At 48.8% G+C, this 20,270-nt stretch overlaps 1 protein-coding gene across 1 annotated transcript in view; it reads left to right on the top strand.

Moving 5' to 3' along the window:
- The window catches only part of PSD (pleckstrin and Sec7 domain containing), a 95,440-nt gene that overhangs the window by 55,056 nt on the left and 20,114 nt on the right, over positions 1-20,270 (top strand). Inside the window, 1 exon segment of the mRNA XM_033148643.1 lies at positions 17,271-17,314. Coding sequence (XP_033004534.1) covers positions 17,271-17,314 — 44 coding nt within the window.

Genomic DNA, 20,270 nt, shown 5'->3' with positions numbered 1-20,270 from the left:
TCCTGGCCAGCACCGTTTTCAAACAGAGGCTTTCTGAAGCCAGGACGTTTATTCTGCAATATGGCTATGAGATTGCTGTGCTTGGAAACAGAAGAGGATCTCTACTCTCCACACTGAATCCCAGAAGATGCACACTGGTAGTTATCAAAGTGAGCAGAATCCTCCATGCAGTGGCATAGCATGGGGGAGGTGGCCCCGGGCCTAGAATTTCTCAGTGCTCCTGGTGCTGGGTTCGACAGCAGTGGGGAGCCATGTTTGGAGGGCAACAGCAGGACATGCGAGGGCAGCCCTGAGCTCTCCTGGTGCAGATGCCTGCCAGCATGCCCCTCAACCCTGCACCTCGCCACCGCCATCTACATGCCACCTGGCCTGGTCGAGAGGAAGGCAGGAAAGCACCTGGCGTTGGAATTCTGCCCCCCAACCGGTGCATGCTTCCATCCCTGCTGCCCAGTCCACAAGGGGGTGCAACATTTGCCCCCACTCCAGGCACCAGCAACCCATGCTATGCCACTGCCTTCATGGAATCTAGGATGTGGCTTAGAACCCTAAAAACCTGGCTGCTTCAGGGCTCCCCACCTCTAAATAAAATCCAAGCCTTGTATTGGGGAAGACTCCTTTGAAAATGCACATACTGTGTCTGCCAAAACTTCCCAATGACCTGAGTTTCTGTGTCCTGCAGGGCTAACCTACCCATAGGATAAATAGCTGGTGGCCCTCTGTGAATTTCCCACGGGTGATGGTGCTGTTGGTGGTTGAAGAAGTTACAGCAGCCACCAGTTCACAAAGTTTGGGAAAAGGGGTGCTCTTTCAAGTTGCTTAGCCCTTCATAAACAGACTGCTTGGGGACTGAGCTAACCAGGGGTGACAAATAGATAAAAAACAGGGGTAAGGAGGAGGAAATCTCTGCTAGTCTTGACTCAGCCACCCTAAAGCCCAAGGGCAGCTCTGTTCAAAGACTCCCCCTGCTGTCACAAAGTTGGGCTGCCCTTAAAATTGGGTGAAGCAATCAAGAAACAGATGAAGAAATGCATTTTTGCAATGTCTCAAAATTTACACCAAACATACAAATTTACACCCAAACACCTTGTAGAAGACCTTAGAGGGTTTGGGGGGGGTAGTCCTTGCAAGATGTGGTTCAAATGTCACATTTCAAATATGCATTTCTGCTGCTGCAATTTCCTGGCCACTTTCCTATCGACTTACTCAATATATAATAGGGGAAAATATAGTGTCAGACATAGCCAAGAAGTCTTTATTTTGCTGAAACGGGAATTCTCCTGACTCCTCCGGTGGCTGAGCCTGATAAAAAGCCAAAACCTGTAATAAGTAGGGCTACAACGTTTATCCAATTAACTTGCTTTGGAGCAATTAAAAGGTGACTCTTTCAAAGGGGATTAGCTAATTATTTTTAATACGAGAATGTACAGGAACTATGGGTGGCAGGTCCCATCTTAGGGCGGAACTAGACCTTATGGGAGGGAACCCCTCTGACCTCATTTCCTTCATATCACTAATCTAAGATCTGAGGAAGGGAAGCATTTGAAGAGGAGAATCAGGAGGCAAGAAGGGATACTAACTACCACCCCATACAGCTGGGCTCCTAAAGTGGAAGGGGCAGGTGCATCTGGGAAGAAAACAGCCTGTGGAGGCTATTACAGAGGGCAACTGGCGGCAAGAAGTTAGGCACCCTCCTGGATGCACCTATTTGCTAAAATAGTACCTGGTTTCACTTCGGGGGGGGGGGGAGGAACGATCCCTCCCATCTCAGGCAGAAAGGAATGCTTTTGTAAGGCGGTACTTATTGTGACATGTTCGTGCATCATCCGAGAAAAAGTGAGATCACTATTATTAATAAACACTTATAAAGACCGCTCCCCCCCCCACATTTTCTAAGAGCTATACAGCATAGTAAAATAAGACAGCTCTGAGCACAAGCTCACAGCTTAATAGAAAAGAAGCAAAAATCAAAGTTATTCAGGAGGGATGAAGGAAGCACGCATTTGGGAACCATTCTCACAGCTATTGCTTCAGCGTGGTTGTATACTGGGGGCTGGAAGGTGCGATTGCCTAGGGATCCCATCTTGCAGCAAGGGCTTGAACGAAGCAAGCATGCCGCAGGCAACAGCCTTTATTCTCCCTTGCACCCGTGTGCTTTCTCTGTTCTTTTCTCTTCGCAAGAAACTGTGTCTCAGTACACACAGTGCAAGTGTCAGAGGACAACCTCTTCTGTTCTGCTTGTTCATCTTCGTGTTGACACCAGTCTCATGGTGCCGCACAAAAGGAAACAGTTTCATCTTCTCAGTAGCACATCGGTCTAGGAAGCAGTGAGACGCTTTTATTCCATATACAGATCTGCTGCTATGTGCTTTCTGCAGCACCCATGCCTCTGTTTCCCCACGTAATTTCTGCAAGTACCCATTCCTGTAAGTGATGTCCTCAACACACACAGTTTGGAGCTCGGGGTGGTATGCATGGTTCTCTTCCCCCTCCCCATTTTATCAACACAACAGCCCTGTGAAGCAGGTTAGGCTGAAAGTTTTGGTATTTGCCCCGTGGTCACCCAGTGAGCAGCGCACGGAAACGCCGTTTACCTTCCTGCCGGAGCGGTACCTATTTATCTACTTGCACTTTGACGTGCTTTCGAACTGCTAGGTGGGCAGGAGCAGGGACCGAACAACGGGAGCTCACCCCGTTGCGGGGAATCGAACCGCCGACCTTCTGATCGGCAAGCCCTAGGCTCAGTGGTTTAGACCACAGCGCCACCCACGCCCCTATAAAGGTGAGTTAGAAATATGCAAAAGAAATGCATGTTGAGCAACCAGCCTTTTCTGCCAAGGATGCGGGTGGGTGGGTGAGCTTTGCACCTCTCTCCCTTCTGTCAGGCAGAGGTCCTGGAACAGGCTAGACATCTCTTAAAGGTTTGCTGGCTTAGCGATGCAGCCCTGCAATGGCTTCCTGCTCAGATCTCCTGCTACTCATGCACGCACTGACACAACTTGTGCAAACAGCCAGTTAGCAAGGGGCTTCATCTGCCCTTGGCAAGCAAGCAATAACAGCATCACAAGCGTGATACAGGCGTCTGAGTAGAAGCCTGAAATTCTTCCATCATCACTCTTTCCACAATTAGAGCAGCGAAGAGGACCCCCGCCCCTGCACTCCCACACGTACCAAGACAGTGGGTACGGTCGCTGACCTTCTCGGCATCAGCTAAATGGTGTTCTTAGACAGTGAAGCTAAGTAAATTAGAATAGATTCTGATTCATAGTTCAATAGTGCTTCAAGGACGTAGGAGCACAAGGTCTCTCTCAGCTGCTGGTTGCAGCCTCTGCCTAAGAGCAGTCCCCTCCGCCAGGATATTTCTTCGCCCCATATGCTGGGGTGTATGGGCTGTTAGGGGAGCGGTAGTATAGCTCAACATCAAAAAAACTAAGATCATGGCCACTGGTCCCATCACCTCCTGGCAAAAAGAAGGGGAAGAAATGGAGGCAGTGAGAGATTTCACTTTCTTGGGCTCCATGATCACTGCAGATGGTGACAGCAGCCACGAAATTAGAAGACGCCTGCTTCTTGGGAGAAAAGCAATGACAAACCTAGACAGCATCTTAAAAAGCAAAGACATCACCTTGCCGACAAAGGTCCGTATAGTTAAAGCGATGGTTTTCCCAGTAGTAATGTACGGAAGTGAGAGCTGGACCATCAAGAAGGCTGATCACCGAAGAATTGATGCTTTTGAATTATGGTGCTGGGGGAGAGTCTTGAGAGTCCCATGGACTGCAAGAAGATCAAACCGATCCATTCTCAAGGAAATCGGCCCTGAGTGCTCACTAGAAGGACAGATCCTGAAGTTGAGGCTCCAGTACTTTGGCCACCTCATGAGAAGAGAATACTCCCTGGAAAAGACCCTGATGTTGGGAAAGATGGAGGGCACAAGGAGAAGGGGATAACAGAGGATGAGATGGTTGGACAGTGTTCTCGAAGCTACTAACATGAGTTTGGCCAAACTGCGGGAGGCAGTGAAGGATAGGCGTGCCTGGCGTGCTCTGGTCCATGGGGTCACGAAGAGTCGGACACGACTGAACGACAACAAAAGTATCTCTGGTGGGAGATATGTTGTGCTCCTTCTGGGGTTGTTTGTCCACCCTTTTGGTCCCCGCCCTGTAATCAGCTCTCACCCTGTGGCTCCTAGAAGCTGTCCGTAGGTGACAGCAACCACACCATGCCAACTTGGCCTCACAACCGTGGGTGCCTGGGACCATGAGTGCCGTGCATGGCCCTGGCACTGAAATTTGTGGGTGCTCGGCCTCTTCTTGGCAAATTTAGTGGGTGCTTGGGGGGACCCAGGGCTCCAGGGCATTGGCACCTGTGCCCTGGAAAGTGGCTTCAACTGGCCAACAAACCAGATGAGGGTATCTCGAAACTTCAGCAAGTTAGTGACTTGTGAAGACAGGCTGTGGTGGATCCTCTGCTAGCATACATTTGCACCAGGGCCAGTGTGCATGCTGCAGGAAAATGCACTGGGCACCATCAAAACATGTCTCACCAGTAAAGCGTAGCTGGGGGGGGGGGAAGAGAGAGATGTGATCATCCAACTTAGCATTTTCTTAGTCTATTGAGCAGGAGCCAGCGTTGCAGAACAGGAACACACTAATATGACAACGTCACACAGCACAGGCTTTCGATTCAACATTACTGGGGAGGTGTGGATTGGTAATGCTCTCTTGTAACATCTCACTCGGGCTTCAGATCTCTTGTTCCTTCAGATCTCTGCACTAAAGAGAACAGCTTTTCCTAAACCAAATAGAAGATGTTAGTAGCTTTTCATCTCCACCATGGCTTCCTGTATGAGCTGGAGATGCTTGTCTCTTGCAAGCACCTAATCGATGCACACTGGCAGACATGGGGTGTGTTCTGCATCAAGTTCCAGTGAAAAAAAATGCAATTTGCTTCCTGTCCTGTAAGATATGCTAAATCTGCAACCTTGGGGTGCTGTATGGCAACAACGCAATGCAACATCTCCAGTACAACTTACTGGTAGTTGAAACTGTTACATTCCACATTCATGACCACCCCCCAACCACCCCTTTTTTGGTGTCTGCTTTTCACTGCTCCTTGACATTTCATCTACCGTATTTTTCAAACAACTTATCGATACTATAAAGAAATATGCGTAAGTCCACAAACTTTTAGAACTCTGCAGCACTGTGAAAACCTTGAGTTAGTCCACCAACTAAGACATTTCCCCAAAACTGGGTTTAAATGACCTTCATCATTCCTTAATTTGTGATTCCGTTTTCTCAGAGTCTCCCTGACCAAACTGAGTTTTGTCAACGTCTGTTTATTTATACAGTCTCCGTTAGCAATGGATGAGTTTTCATTCCCCAAGTCAACCTGAATTCTGCCCCACCCCACTGACTCATTAACTCATCCCCCTATCTACACAGCCCTTTCCCCCACCCTACTTATCCCCCCACAATCCCCCATTTTTCCTACCCCAAGCAGCAGAAAGGTCTTCCATTTCCCCCTCTCCTCCTTTTGGAGCACCGCATAGAGATGCACCAAGCCCAAAGAGCACATTGGAATTTAGTTTACAAGGACTATTCCATTATTTCCCAGAGGCTACTTTGCACTGCTAAGCAAAGCAACAAGAACAACAGATTGGGAAATGGAAGACCTCACTCAGTTTTCTACCATCAGTTCACGCTGACACATGGAGTAAGTGGGGATTTGAGAGCAGGCTGGCTGACTGGATTTATTATCCAGCTTGGATTAAAATCTAAGCCGGGGGGGGGGGGCGGAATGGGAACAGGGTCATTGGGTAATATGGATTTACGATAAACACATAACATGAAACATATTAACAGGTAATTAAAACACTAACCAGATACTGCTACTAAGGATTAAACATCACACTGCAAAGCCTGGGTAAATAAAAAAAATGTTTTTATTGATGTCTGAAAGCTAGCAGTGAGGGTGACAGGCCTGGCTGTTCTGGGGGGATCATTCTGAAGTTGGGCTCCACCATGGAGAAGGTCCTCCCATTTGTCCCCTCTCCACAAATCCTGCTGTTGACTGCAAACAGAGCCTCGTCTTCCCCCACCAATTTTATGCATCAAATTGGCTTGTATCGGAGGAGGCACTCCAGCAGATATGTGGCTACCAAGCAGTTTAAGGCTTTCGGTAAACTAGAGTTTCCCAAACGTAGGTCTCCATCTGTTTTGGGACTACAACTCCCATCATCCCTAGCTAGCAAGGGAAGCTAGGACTACAATTCCCATCATCCCTAGCTTAGCATGCAGTAAAACCATTAGTAACAACTTGGGACTGAGCTCAGAGCTTTGGGATCAGTGTTCCATGGAATGAGGATTCCATCAGACTTCCACATTTAATAAACCGGCAGCTGCATTCTGCACCACCTACAGTTTCTGCACCATTTCCACCGCAGTTCACATGACTGGGGTTTGGGTTTCTTACAAAGAATAAAAAGGCTCTGCCTAACCTTAAACTCGTTTAAATTGCTCATATAAGCTCAGGAACGATGCAGGCATATTGTTTTCAAGGCTGAGGCACTGTGGCCTAGCCCAGGGACTGCATGTTCCCTGGAGCCTTAAACCTTTGGGGCATTTGCACAGCTGTGTTAGCCAGAACTTGGATAAAAAGCAGAGACATGCTATTACTTTGCTTGGCTGTTTCCCTGCTCCACGTTGTCTATACAAATTATAATACAAAAGCCACCTCCCACACAAAATTCAGCTGGGATAGTTTTCTTAAAAGTGTTGTGGCAGAATCCTGGCTGTGTCTTCAATTGAGTCTGATTGCAAAGTGTGGTAGCTCAGAGCTTCTGAAATCCCTTGCAATGGCCCCAGCTGAACTGAGTGTTGTTTATTTTTCTTTATATCCCAGCTTTGCTCCAAGTTGCTCAAGGTCCTCCACTCCCCTTTTTATCCTCACAGCTACCCTGTGAGGTAGGTTAGGCTGAGAGACCGTAACTGGCACAAGGTTACCCAGTGAGCAAGGATTCGATTTTAAGTTCAGCTGCCATTCTAGATGGCAAATGCTGACAGGTGTCTCAGGAGTTGGCTTACTGGAAACAAATGGAAGAAGCAAATGAAATGAGTGCCTCGGGAAGGGTGGGTACCATTTCCCTTTTTGTCTTGTTTCAGACAAGTGTTTCTTGCTTTACTCGTCCACTGTACCAGCTAAAATGTGAGGGTGAGGGCAATTCACAGCTCTGCCATTTTGTGAAGTTTCCCCTCCACTTTTGCAGCCTTTCTGCTTCTGCCCCAAACATTGAAATGTGCACCACCTGTTTGCTTGCTTCTTTTTTGTTTTTAAAAGCTATGTGCCATAGGAGCCAATTGCTAGGGGCCGAGGTCCCTTGCCCCCCCCCAGTTGATGGGCATTGCCAATGCACGGCATCATGTGATCGGTTATGCAAGGTAGGGCTTATCTACCCTACCCCACCCCCAACTTTATTCAAGTTGGCACCCGTGGCCTGTATCAAGCCTGTTTGGCCCGGGCTGTCCCGAAACCCTGCAAAACAAGGGTCTGTCTTGCAGGAAAGGCGCAGTGCAGCTGCAAGCCCCGCGCACGCTGCAACAAGGCAGGGCCGAAACTAGGGATTTCCTTCACCCAGTTTGGCACCATCCCCACATATCTGCATACACAGGCAGAGGTTGGGAGCCTCCATGGCGCCCCTCTGGAGGCTGCAACCGGGGCAAAAAACCCCTGTCTAGCTCTCCTCCAGCTATGGCTTAGCAACAAGGTGGTCATTTGGGAAAGGGCCCCCTTTCTCCCCGCGGCGCACGCCTTTTCTCTCGGCATTGCGCTCGCTTCTCCTCCATCTTCCAAGCGCGACTCTGGAGGTCGCACGTGTAGCAGCGCCGCCGCCGCCCTCCCCTTTCCGATCACAGTCCCCTCCCCTCCCTTCCCTCTCTTCTCCCCCTCCCCTGCGTTCCGGCAGCCTCCTCGGCGCGCCGCTCGCCTGGCTGCGCAGCGCTCCCCGCCCGCCGTTGGCCGCTGCGGAGAGGGCGAGACAGGAGCCGGGAGACGCTCGCCAGCCCTTGCGCGGAGCCGGGCCCCGATTCCTTGCGCTAGGGCGGAGGCTCTGCCGCCGCCGCCGCCGCCAAGCCCGCAGAGCCCCGTTCCCGGGAGGCAAGGATCTCGGCGAGGCAGCCGGCCTGACGGAGCCGCGCACCGGCCGCGATGATCGGCGTGAACAGCATCAACAGCAGCGGCAGCGCCGGGCGCCTCCGCTCGCGCTCCATGTGCTCGGTGCGCTACGGGCGCAACTGCCGCGGCATGGAGACCTTCTGCTACGGCTGGCCGCAGCGCTCGCGTACCCTCAAGCCCGTGCTCTACACCGACCTGGTGGTCAGCCGCCTGCAGAACCGCAGGAAGAAGAAGCAGCCGGTAAGGGATCGAGGGGGCGCGGGGTGGGGTGGGCAACGGGGGAAAGGAGGCGGCCCGCCGCCGGAGGGAGCCTTGCTCCGGGTACTGCCGTCGTAGAAGGGAAAGTCCGGAGCGTAGCGCGCGTCTGCGCCACCGCCGGCCTCGCTTCTCCGCTCCACGCGCTCCCGTCCAGCCATAGGAGCCAACTCCTAGGGGCACAAGGCCCTTCGGGGCCCCCAATAAAATAGTTGAGGGGGCCGGCCCCCCCCCAGTTTTTTTATTGGCATTGCCATTCAAATGTTGTGCGTGCACTGCATCTTGTTATTGATTATGCAGGGCAGGGCTTACTCCCCCCCCCCCCAATATTTTATTCAAGTTGGCGTCGTCCTTGCACACCCAGCAACGCCCAGGCGGAGGGGGCTTGGCTGCCCCTGCTCTGCTCTCTCTGTCTTGCGCACACGATTGGGGCCGCGAGGCACCTGAGGCTTCCTCCCCACAGGTGTAAATGGGCATGAGTTGAAAGCAGAGCACGGATGGCGCCTCTCCCTCTCTCCCCCACCCTGCTTTTCCCCCTTGTGGCGTGGCCAATTGCAGACTCGCGGCTGGCTGCACCTTACGCACGTTTAGTTAGAAATGCAGCGGGCAGGTGCGTAAAGGACGGCAGCTCCTGTCGCCCATACCGCCCCCGTCGCCCATACAGTCTTGCATCCTGCGAGTCAGAGTAGGCATGTCATGTGGCAAACCCACGCACAGCCCTGGGTAGCTCCCACCGACACCCACAGCTCTGGGTGCACGCCTTCGGATACATTTGTTCCGCGCAGGGCGATGGGCAGGGCGGCTTGGTACGAATCGTGCTGACGTAAATAGTCCTTTTCAATCAGTGTTTTTTTTTTTAAGTTTCTCGTTTCGCAGCTCCTACGTTTGCTGCACGAGAAATTCCTGCACACTGCTAACTGGTTGCTGTAAGATAGAGAAAAATTAGTTTGCAGATAATTAAGATGTTGGTTCTACCTGGAAGCATCGTGCAAAACCTTTGTAGTCTTTTTGTACATTTTGTCCTTTGATAAATGGGGCTGGAGAAAGGGAGATTTGGAAATGAAGGGGTTTCTGTTTTGTTTTCTGGGCAAGGGTCATAATTCATTGTAGTCTGGAGTGGGTAGCAGCACCGGTGGGGAAACGGGGTCCATGGGGCTGCCTAGGAACTTGAAATTTGTGTGCAGAGTCTGCCTCTGGGTGATACATCATTGGAGATTGGGCTGGACTTAGGAAGCCCTCCTTGCTGCCCTGCCAAGAGGGAGAGAAAGCGAGGCCAGAGGAATGGGGTGGAGAAGTGGCATCTGCTCCTCCAAGGAAGGAGGGGCAGGTGAGAGCCCTTATAGGCAGCAGCAACCGCCCCTTGTCCTGTCCTTGCTGCCTAGAGAAAACTAAGCTGAGCAATTGTACGGAGTTAGCAGCTGCCTTCCTCTGCTCGGTCTCCCTCTGGGTGGCCCAGCGAGAGGGATTGGGCTGGCTGGGCTGAATCCCCACTGCTGCAGCCCCCAGAAAGAGAACCTGGACCAGCAAAGATGAGGTGTCTTCCGTCTGCATGGTCAGCCCTCTAAGCTGGGGAGAGAGAGAGAGAGAGCGCAGATAGCAGTGGCAACTTGAACATTCTTTCCAGCCTAGGTACTCCATAGTTGCTTAAAAGAGGAGAAGGCAAGAGCTGCTGCTGCTGCCCCCTTTTTGCTTCCCACCACCCTTCAGCTCAGAGGGAGAGAGAGGGAGGCAGTCAGAGTGGTATAGTGCAGTGTTTTTCAACCTTTTTTGGGCAAAGGCACACTTGTTTCATGAAAAAAATCACGAGGCACACCACCATTAGAAAATGTTAAAAAATTTAACTCTGTGCCTATATTGACTATATATAAAGTAATTTTTCAATTTTTCCCACGGCACACCAGGCAACATCTCGCGGCACACTAGTGTGCCGCGGAACAGTGGTTGAAAAACACTGGTATAGTGGTTTGAGTGTCAGACCAGGACCTGGGAGATCAGGGTTCAAATCCCCACTTGTCTTGGGCCAGTCACTGCCTCGCTCTCAGCCTAACCTACCTTACAAGGTTTTTGGGGGGGGATTAAATGAGGAGCGGGTGAACGACATGCTGGACCTTGAGTTCCTTGGTGAGAAAAAAGGTGGCACAAAACAAACATGAAGGGGAGTTTATGGGGAGTTCCTGACTTTGTTGGGGGGGTGCCCTTTGCTCCCTCCTGCTATTTCTAGCCTCTGCTGGGAGGTTGGGATATGCTGTTTGGTCAGCTCTCTTAACTCAACAGCTGAGCGCAGAGCTGCCTGTCTTCAAAATAAAAGTGGCCATGTCAAGTTTTCTTTCTTTCCTGCTTCAGAGCTGCTTCGGGCCACAATATTTTTTTATGAAGAGATGCAGCAATATTCGATGAGTTTTCCACTCATCTTTATGGTCCAGTTAGCAAGGCATTTGTTTGGACTTCTAATTTTTATTTTATCCTTGTATCTGTGTGTGCGCGCACTCATTTCTGTTCATACAAGGGAGTAGGGGGTGTTTTTTTTGAGGGGGTGGGGTAGGGAAGGATACCAAGCCTAATGGCGCACACCATATGAAAGTGTGCAGCAGTTGGAGGCTCGGTGCTCTCCGTCACTCAGCTGACGCGCACAGAGATTTTTGGCACCCGTTGCTTCCAGGCAGAAGCTGCAGCCGCCCCCTCGCAGCATGTTTGCCAGCATGCAGCAGCTCTTGGCACCCAACGCTCAGCGGCAGCTATTGAGGATCCGCGTGGAACGACGGCTAGTGTGTTCACTTCTCAGCAATACATATATATATATATAGGCTTGGGGAGAACCTTTTTCAGGCAGAGGACCCTTGTTCCTTTTGGGCAATCTTTGAGGGGGAAGGGCCATGTCAGTGGTGGGCGGGACCAAAGACAGAAGTGGGTGGAGCAGTAAAAATGCACCTCTGTTGAGTAGGCTAGTTTCTACACAAGCCCCTTCTCCAACTTCCATCCAGGCAAGAGACACCATCAGAGTTTGAGGACACGTTCCAGCCTGGAAGAAGCCCTCAAGGGTGGCGTCATACAGGGACTGTGAAGGGCATGGCCTGGGGGGGTGGGGATGGCCAAGGAGCACCCGTGCACCAGGTAGGGTAGTTTAAGCTGCTAATTCACCTGAAGGCACGGCCATTTGGAGAGCCTTCCAACTTGCAAGTACAGTCGTACCTTGGTTGTTGAATGGAATCCGTTCTGGAAGCCCATTCGACTTCCGAAAATGTTCAACAACCAAGGCGCGGCTTCCGATCGGCTGCAGGAGCTTCCTGCACGTAATCGGAATCCGTGGAAGCTGCTTCGGACGTTCAGCTTCCAAAGATTGTTTGCAAACCAGAACACTCACTTCTGGGTTTGCGGCGTTCGGGAGCCAAAATATTCTACTCCCAAGGCATTCGGTTTCCAAGGTACGACTGTATGTGTTTCAATGAAATGTGTCACCCAGTCTTCCCTTGTAGGTGCAAGGGACTTCCTGGGGGAAGAGCAGGAGGGGCTAATTAGTTCCCTTAAGGGAGTTCTCCTCCTCCGTGTCTCCCCTGGTCATTCCCCCCATCCACAGCTCAGTGAGTGGAAGTATATAGGACAATGTGGATTCTGGGACAAATGGGGAGAAAAGCAAAATAAAAAAAAATTCCTTCCAGTAGCACCTTAGAGACCAACTAAGTTTGTTCTTGGTATGAGCTTTCGTGTGCATGCACACCTCTTCAGATACATGAAGTGCTAAGGTGCTACTGGAAGGATTTTTTTTTTTAATGTTTTGACTATGGCAGACCAACACGGCTAACTACCTGGAACAGGGAGAAAAGCATAAGGATAAGGACCACAGCTGCCAATGTGGGCCTGATTCAGAGAGCACCAGCTCTTTGCTAACACATCCACAACCTTAGAGTTGTCTTTCCCCCTTGCAGGCCAAGCTCAGGTCCGTCCCCCCCCCATCACACAGAAGCTATTACTTGAGAGGTGAGGAATGCAATTACCCCTAACTTGGTGGATTGGTTGAGATGTTCAGTTTCCCTTTCCTTCTGCAAATCATTCTCCCCAGGGTGAGGGAGACGGGTGAATTATCTGGCGAGAAAGGCTATCTCTTTGATTTTGCTTTACTCACGGTTCAGCCAAATATTTGCCTTGCCTTGCTTTTGAAAGCTGCTCGCATCCTGTCTGCACAGCCTGCCGATGGGTCGCAGATGTTTCCTCTACGCCAGGAGTGGCTAACCTCGGGGTTCCAGATGTTGTGGAACTCCTGCTTCCAGTATGGCCACTGGTCAAGGAGTGAAAGGACTTAGATTTCATAGAATCGTAGAATTGCAATGCAGGAATCCTGTCCACAGCCATCCCTGAGTGGGCTCGAACCACCAACCTTCTGGTTAGCAGCCGGGTGCATTAACTCCCTGCACCATGAGGCTTCCAGCGTCTGGAGGGCAACAGGTTTCCCACACCTGTTCTAGACCAAGACCTTCAGAACAGTTTATCTCTTTCCCTGAGGTTTATGAAATTGCCTGCCGCAGCTGAGGGAAGAACATTTTTGGTGAGGGTGGCAAGTTCTGTGCTCTTCCAAAGAAGGCTGTGACTTTCCTAAAAGTCTCTCCCATCAATATAGCTATGGCTGCTTTGGTTTTTGACGTCTGCCTGCCCAGAGCTAATGAAGAGCTTTTAACTAACTCAGGTGAGAAGAAAAATGAAGCTGTTTTTCTTACGGTTCATAAAGCCTCATCCTGGGCAGCTTTATAATTGCTTCTATTTTTGACGGCACATTCAATCTCCCTGGGGCAGAATGGTGCATTGCTTGAAATTCTTCAAGGTTTCAAATAGGAGGAGGAAAGGATCCGTGAATTTAACGATGGTAGCTGGTTTTGTGAGTGATTTCAGCTCGGAAGTGCAAGAGGTTCACTGTTCGAAATTAGCCAGGCGCATTTTGCACCTGGCTATCGATCACCTGAGACCAAGTGAAGATGTCTGGGTGCCAGGATGGTGCCTGACATTTCCACCATCTGGAGGTGCATGCCTGGGGATCATTGGATCGGGACAGTTTTCACACACTAATACCCCATCCTGTAGAGTTCTATCAGTTATATTTCATCTGCACAATCAGAATGAATTCCAGGAACCACAATGCCTTTTTTGTGCAGCCTGAGCAGGAGCAGCGAACAGAGTTATAGTTAATTGTTGTTGGTTGCCTTCACTTACCCCACCCATCTGCCCTGCTCACAGTTGCGGAGAATATTATTATTTTATGAATGGTTCGTGTCACCATTAAGAAAAAGAGGTCGTAATAGGTCAATAGATATGTGGACTGTCCCTGGACCAAGTGACTTTTCTTCCTTAAGTTCTTAGAGTTCTTAAGCTAGCTCAAGGTTGTCATCTGAACTAGCCAGCTGTTTACCTGAGAATCAATCCGAGTCACTCCCATCATTTGAAAAATAAGACTTTTAGAGCCGTTTTGCCCAAAAATGGCAACTAGACTTTCAATTTCGGCAATTGTAACCTTGGTTTAAGCAGCCATTTGGCACCTAGCTTATATATCTGAAGTTCTAACACTGCATAGCAGATGTAACCCATGGTTGAGCATTCCAGCTCTGATTTAGTTTCCCCCTTGGAAATGGAGTTGCAGCCCAGGGAAAGCCCTAGCCTAGCTCATGCTATGCAGGCAAAAGGACCCTAATTTAGTCCCCAGCACCTCTTTCAGGCTTGAAAAGAACCCTGCCTGAAAGTTGCTGTTTAGTGTCAGTGATACCAGGCTAGATGAACCAGTGGTCTAACTCTTGTATAAAGCATTTTCCTAGGGTCCTTTCTACCTGGCAAATCCCTTAAATGTGTCTTGGTGAAAACCGAAGACTTAAAAGGAAGCCACATGCCCTTCACACTTAAGAAAGGATCATACAGTGAGTAGATTTGGTTCCTTTTGAGCCTACAGCAGGCATGGCCAAACTTGGCCCTCCAGCTATTTTTATATATGTAATTTTTATTGGTTTTTGCATGTTTTCCAAACATAACATCCCATCTTATACAATATAACAAATCTTTGGCTATCACAGCCAACCTCGACTAATGGTTTTCTAACTTTCTTTCTGTTTTTGCATTTTATTTTAATAGTTATTGCCATTAAATCCAAATCTTAAATAAACTCCTCCTTAGTCCTTTTTCGCAATAATTCATATAGTTCTCCTTACAAAACTTCTTGCAACCCTACAAGCGATGTCAATTGATTACAGTTGTCTTTCAAATATATCATTCTTCCAATCTTTCAGGAAAGTCTGGTCTTGCTGGTTCCAAATTTTCCCAGTTAATTTCGCCAACTCGGCATAGTCCATCAGTTTCATCTGCCACTCTTCTTTTGTTGGTAGTTCTTCTTGCTTCCATCGCTGGGCTAATAGTTTTATTGCTGCTGCATATAAAAAACAATTTATCGTGCTTATAAATCTCTGTATCAACTATATGGCCCTCCAGCTATTTTTGGGACTACAATTCCCATCATCCCTTACCACTGGTCCTGTTAGCTAGGGATGATGGGAGTTGTAGTCCTAAAACATCTGGAGGGTCAAGTTTGGCCATGCCTGCCCTACAGTGTTTCCCAAACCTGGGTCTCCAGCTGTTTTTGGACTACAACTCCCATCATCCCTAGCTAGCAAGAGTCAGGGATGATGGGAATTGTAGGGAAGGGTCAGGCATCTATTCTCAGATCTTCTGCTCCTTGTTTTCCTTGGAGATATAAAAGCAGGCTTTTATTCAGCATGTGTGGATAGAAAGTATTGGGTTGACTTGTAAGAGGTGTATGGCATTTTGACATATTTCTGTTAAAAGGCTGGTCTTGTCTTAAACCATTTTTAAAAGACTCACTTAATATAACTGAAATTCCAAAAGCATATCTTTTTAAAAGTCTGCTTTTTTAATATACGCTGGGGAGTAACTCCACCTCCTTAAAAAAAAAATCCTACCATATTTGAGGGCAAGGCCTGTAGGTGTCTGTATTTTACTTATCACCAACCTTACAAAGCTGCTCCATGTTTGCTGCTCTTTCTGTTTAATAATAATAATAATAATAATAATAATATGATTTATTTATACCCCGCCCATCTGGGCGGCTTCCAACAGAACATTAAAATGCAATAATCTATTAAACATTAAAAGCCTCCCTAAACAGGGCTGCCTTCAGATGTCTCCTAAAAGTCTGGTAGTTGTTTGTTTCTTTGACATCTGGTGGGAGGGCGTTCCACAGGGCGGGTGCCACTACCGAGAAGGCCCTCTGCCTGGTTCCCTGTAACTTGGCTTCTCATAGTAAGGGAACCGCCAGAAGGCCCTCAGCGCTGGACCTCAGTGTCCGGGCAGAACGGTGGGGGTGGAGATGCTCCTTCAGGTATACTGGACCGAGGCCGTTTAGGGCTTTAAAGGTCAGCACCAACACTTTTGAATTGTGCTCGGAAATGTGCTGGGAGCCAATGTATGTCTTTCAAGACAGGTGTTATGTGGTCTCGGCGGCCGCTCCCAGTCACTAGTCTAGTTAGCGCAATCTGGATTAGTTGTAGTTTAGAATAAACAAACAGGCTACTTAATATTATTAGGTTTTTGGAGTATGTTGTTAGCAATATGGTGATGATATAAAGAGGGTTTTTTTTTAAAAAAAATTGTGACTTCTATAATCGGAGTAAACATTCTTAAGATCTCTCTGTAAGGCTGCAAGCTCCCTGTTAATTAGGGTAAACACTATAATTAGCAGCGCAATTTTATGTACAAGGACCCTGGAGCAGGGCTGTCTTAAGCATATGCAGCACCGGTGTACAAAGATCCGCACGGTGGCCCCAGTCCCAGGCGCGCAGGACGCCAGAGCCGGCTGGCCGCCTCAGCGTCTCACTGGCTCAGTCACCCCCGAACTCACAGCACAGAGCCACTCGCAGCAGAAGAGCCCATTGCGGTGCTCTGACCAACGGGCGGGCTCTTCCCCAGACTCAACTCTTGTTCCCTGGACTCTCGGCCTGGCACCCCTGGGTGCCCCGCACCCCTAGCACCTATGGGTAAGACGGCCCTGCCCTGGAGGAAAGTCTATGTTTTCAGCAAAGCCTACTTTCACATAAGCATGTGCAGGATTGTGACACTACAGTTACGAATTCAATTCCCACCGATTGTGGAGAAATTTTCAGGACTGCTAACCCCTGGAAACAGCCTTTCTGGCTCCCATAGCTTGCTTGCCTCTGCTACTTATCTGTGGCATCATTTTGGATTGCGTATGTTTTATCTGAGCTTCTGTGATTAGTTTTTGGTTTTTTTTTAATAACCTCTGGTCTTCCTGGAGGGAGTTGACCTTCCTGATTCCTCCCCACCCACCCCCACTCCACTTCAGCTCCCTTTTATCTAATCCCTTCTTATCACCATGTTTCACATTCTGAACAATTTTCACTCCCATGCATACGAACTGGGCTAGCGTTGCGGTCCTTGTTTGCAAGCACTTGAGATCTCAAACTGGGCTGCGCCCTCAGCTTAGGGTTAAATGCTGAGTTGCCTTCCCCTCTTACCATTACTCTAAACATGAATGATATATGCATCTTAAGAACATTGGGCCAGATGCAGCCGAGTTGTTGCACCAGTGGAAGCAAGCACAAAAAGTCCTGCTAGTGAAGCAGGGACCCCCCCAAATCCCCTTGGAAAGGTCCGAGGACCCCCCAAAACAGTGTGCAGGGGGCGGGGGGGGGAGAGGAATTTGCTCTGTCTGGATTGCAAGCAGAAGTGTTGGTTCTGAGGGAGCACTGTCCCTGGCGCCTGGTTGAACTCCACTCCTTTTCCTCTTTGTAATTACTCAGTTAAAAGTCTGACGACGCTTAAACTTCTTTTTCTCTCCACAGGCTCTGTATAGCTCCATCAAGAACGAAAAGCTACAGTGGGCTATGTGAGTACCTCTGCTTATTTTTTTCCCTTTCTCTGAACGGCCCCTTGTTTTCTCCTCTTCCTTTGAACCCTTGCTGTCCTCATTATTTGTTCGATTTGTATCCCGCCCTTCATTCGTAGATCTCAGGGCGGTTCACAACATCACGTAAAGAACACAGAATGCACAATAAAAATAAGAATTATAACAAGCCAATAATCTCCCCTCCCACAACACATCTAAAAGGGCATCGGGTGCCAATCAGCCAAAGGCCTGGTTGAGGAGGAACATTTTTGCCTGGCGCCTAAAGGTGCATAATGAAGGCCCGTTCTCGAGTTGCCACCCTCCAGACCTTTTGTGAAGGAGGCACACGAAGGAGGGCCACAGATGACGATCACTGGGTCTGGGAGGCGGTCCTTGAGGTATTGCGGCCCTGAGCCATTTACCTTCAGCATTTATAGCAGGGAAATGACAAGCTTGTCCTTAGAACGAAGCACATACAATAAGTATGCTGCAAGCACATAACATCCTGCCTGTGTTAATTACAGAAATTGGTATTTGTCATTTGACGTTCTTGCATATCCACATAAAGGGTAAAGGGACACCTGACCGTTAGGTCGAGTCACGGACGACTCTGGGGTTGCGGCGCTCATCTCGCTTTACTGGCCGAGGGAGCCAGTGTACAGCTTCCGGGTCATGTGGCCAGCATGACTAAGCCGCTCCTGGAGAACCAGAGCAGCGCACAGAGACGCCGTTTACCTTCCCGCCGGAGTGGTACCTATTTATCTACTTGCACTTTGACATGCTTTTGAACTGCTAGGTGGGCAGGAGCAGGGACCAAGCAACGGGAGCTCACCCCGTCGTGGGGATTCGAACCGCTGACCTTCTGCTCAGCAAGCCCTAGGCTTAGTGGTTTAACCCACATACCTCTCCTGCAAAAGACTGGGGGAAGAGGAAGGGAAATGGTTTGTTCTAGACGGAAGGCGCACTGCAGTCCCATCACTTTCTTTCCGTTGTCTGCAATGTTGCTGCATTCAGATGACACTTTATTCTGTCATTTTATTTTATTTTTGCATTTTGTGTGATCTTTTACGCACTATGGAAGCCACTTCCGGAATCTAAATTTACGGCTCACTTCTGTGTTAACTGCTTCCAGAAAGGGGGTGAGGGGAAGGATCTACAACCCTGTTACCTTAGAAGGTCACAGGAGCTTTGTAACTTTCCTGTGGTTTTAACAACCATGCCGTACGCTACTCATGTGACAAAATTTGGGGTGGCATTCTGGCAAAAGGTTATTTTCCTGCTCTGCAATATTTCACATGCCCTGGTGGTAGCATCAAAAAGCTACAGTTCCATAAAGCAAACAGGTACTGCAGTAGGCCTATAGAAGGAAAGTTAGAAATTGGGGCAGAGATGCTAGCATTATAGCCAGTAAAACTAAATGCAATAAACGCCCCATCTGAATGCAGCCTGTGCTTTGATGGAAAACATTGATCTATCTTAGACAAGCATAAAGGAATCAGATTTTTTTATCTAACAGACTATTCCTGCAACTCTAAACCACCTAGGTGGGTGCCTAGGGTTTCCTATTACTCGTTTTGGACCAAACTGAGGTGCCAGGCTGGTGTTTTTGTTGTTAAATGAAAAGTAGCTATAGGAGGCTGCAATCTTAAGCAGGCAATGAATGGATGGGGAAGAGTTACTCAGTTCTTCTTCTTCTTTCTGCTCAAAATCCCACCCAGCTTCTATTCTTCCCAAAGACGGAAGGATACAGGTTCCCATATCTTTTTCTCCTCTGGGAGAGAAGTAGCTGGAAAATTACCCCACCCACCAGTAGTCTCTTTAAGATTCCAGCCTTCTGCAGTTGCTTTTTGAGTGTTAAAAAAATCAAACCGCACACCACAGTCCTTTTGTGAAATTGTAATCTTGCATATAGTTTGGTTGGCAATTAGTTTAGGGGTCAGCAAACTTTTTCAGCAGGGGGCCGGTCCACTGTCCCTCAGACCTTGTGGGGGGCCGGACTATATTTTTTTTGGGGGGGGGGAATGAACAAATTCCTATGCCCCACAAATAACCCAGAGATGCATTTTAAATAAAAGGACACATTCTACTCATGTAAAAACACCAGGCATGAGTAGAATGTGTCCCTTTATTTAAAATGCATTTCTGGGTTATTTGTGGGGCCTGCCTGGTGTTTTTACCTGAGTAGAATGTGTATTTTTTATTTAAAATGCATCTCTGGGTTATTTGTGGGGCATAGGAATTCGTTCATTAATTTTTTTCCCAAAATATAGTCCGGCCCACCACATGGTCTGAGGGATGGTGGACCGGTCCATGGCTGAAAAAGGTTGCTGGCCCCTGCTCTACATAGCTCCATCCTTATTTCAGACACTGTATAATGTGGTGTTTAGCTGGTGATAGATTTCGAAGCCGAAAACCAGATAGTGCCCAGCCCTACCCTGTACTGTACATCAGAAGAGAGCCTTCACTGAAGTTATCAGTGGGCAGGCAGAATCACGTAGGCATCCTAATTTAAATACCCCAGTCCCAGTCATTTAGAACTTTAAAGGCAAAAAAAACCCCCACAGCCAACACTTTGAAAGGGGCTCAGAAACAAACTGGGAGCCGGTGAAAATTGAATTACTATATCAGTTTAATATGCCTATGCTCCCATCAGCATTCTGGCAAAACAGTTTCTGCATCCGCTGCAGTTCCCAAACACATTCGAAGGCTCAGATCTGCTTCCTCCAGGAAGAGTTGCAGGACCAATCAACAGGAGCTCACCCCATCGTGGGGATTCGAACCGCCGACTTTCTGATCGGCAAGCCCTAGGCTCTGTGGGTTAACCCACAGCGCCACCCGCGTCCCCAAATGCTAGGTAACTCCTACTAAATTGTGGTGCCCTACTTAGATAATTCTCTCCCCAGAGAGGCCCGCCTGGTACCCATTTTGCTATCTTTCGGGCACCAGGTTTTTTCTC

Source organism: Lacerta agilis, chromosome 5 (assembly GCF_009819535.1).
Source record: "Lacerta agilis isolate rLacAgi1 chromosome 5, rLacAgi1.pri, whole genome shotgun sequence".
Classification (NCBI taxonomy): domain Eukaryota; kingdom Metazoa; phylum Chordata; class Lepidosauria; order Squamata; family Lacertidae; genus Lacerta; species Lacerta agilis.
Note: the sequence above shows the minus strand (reverse complement) of the source record. Positions and strands in the feature narration are given on the sequence as shown.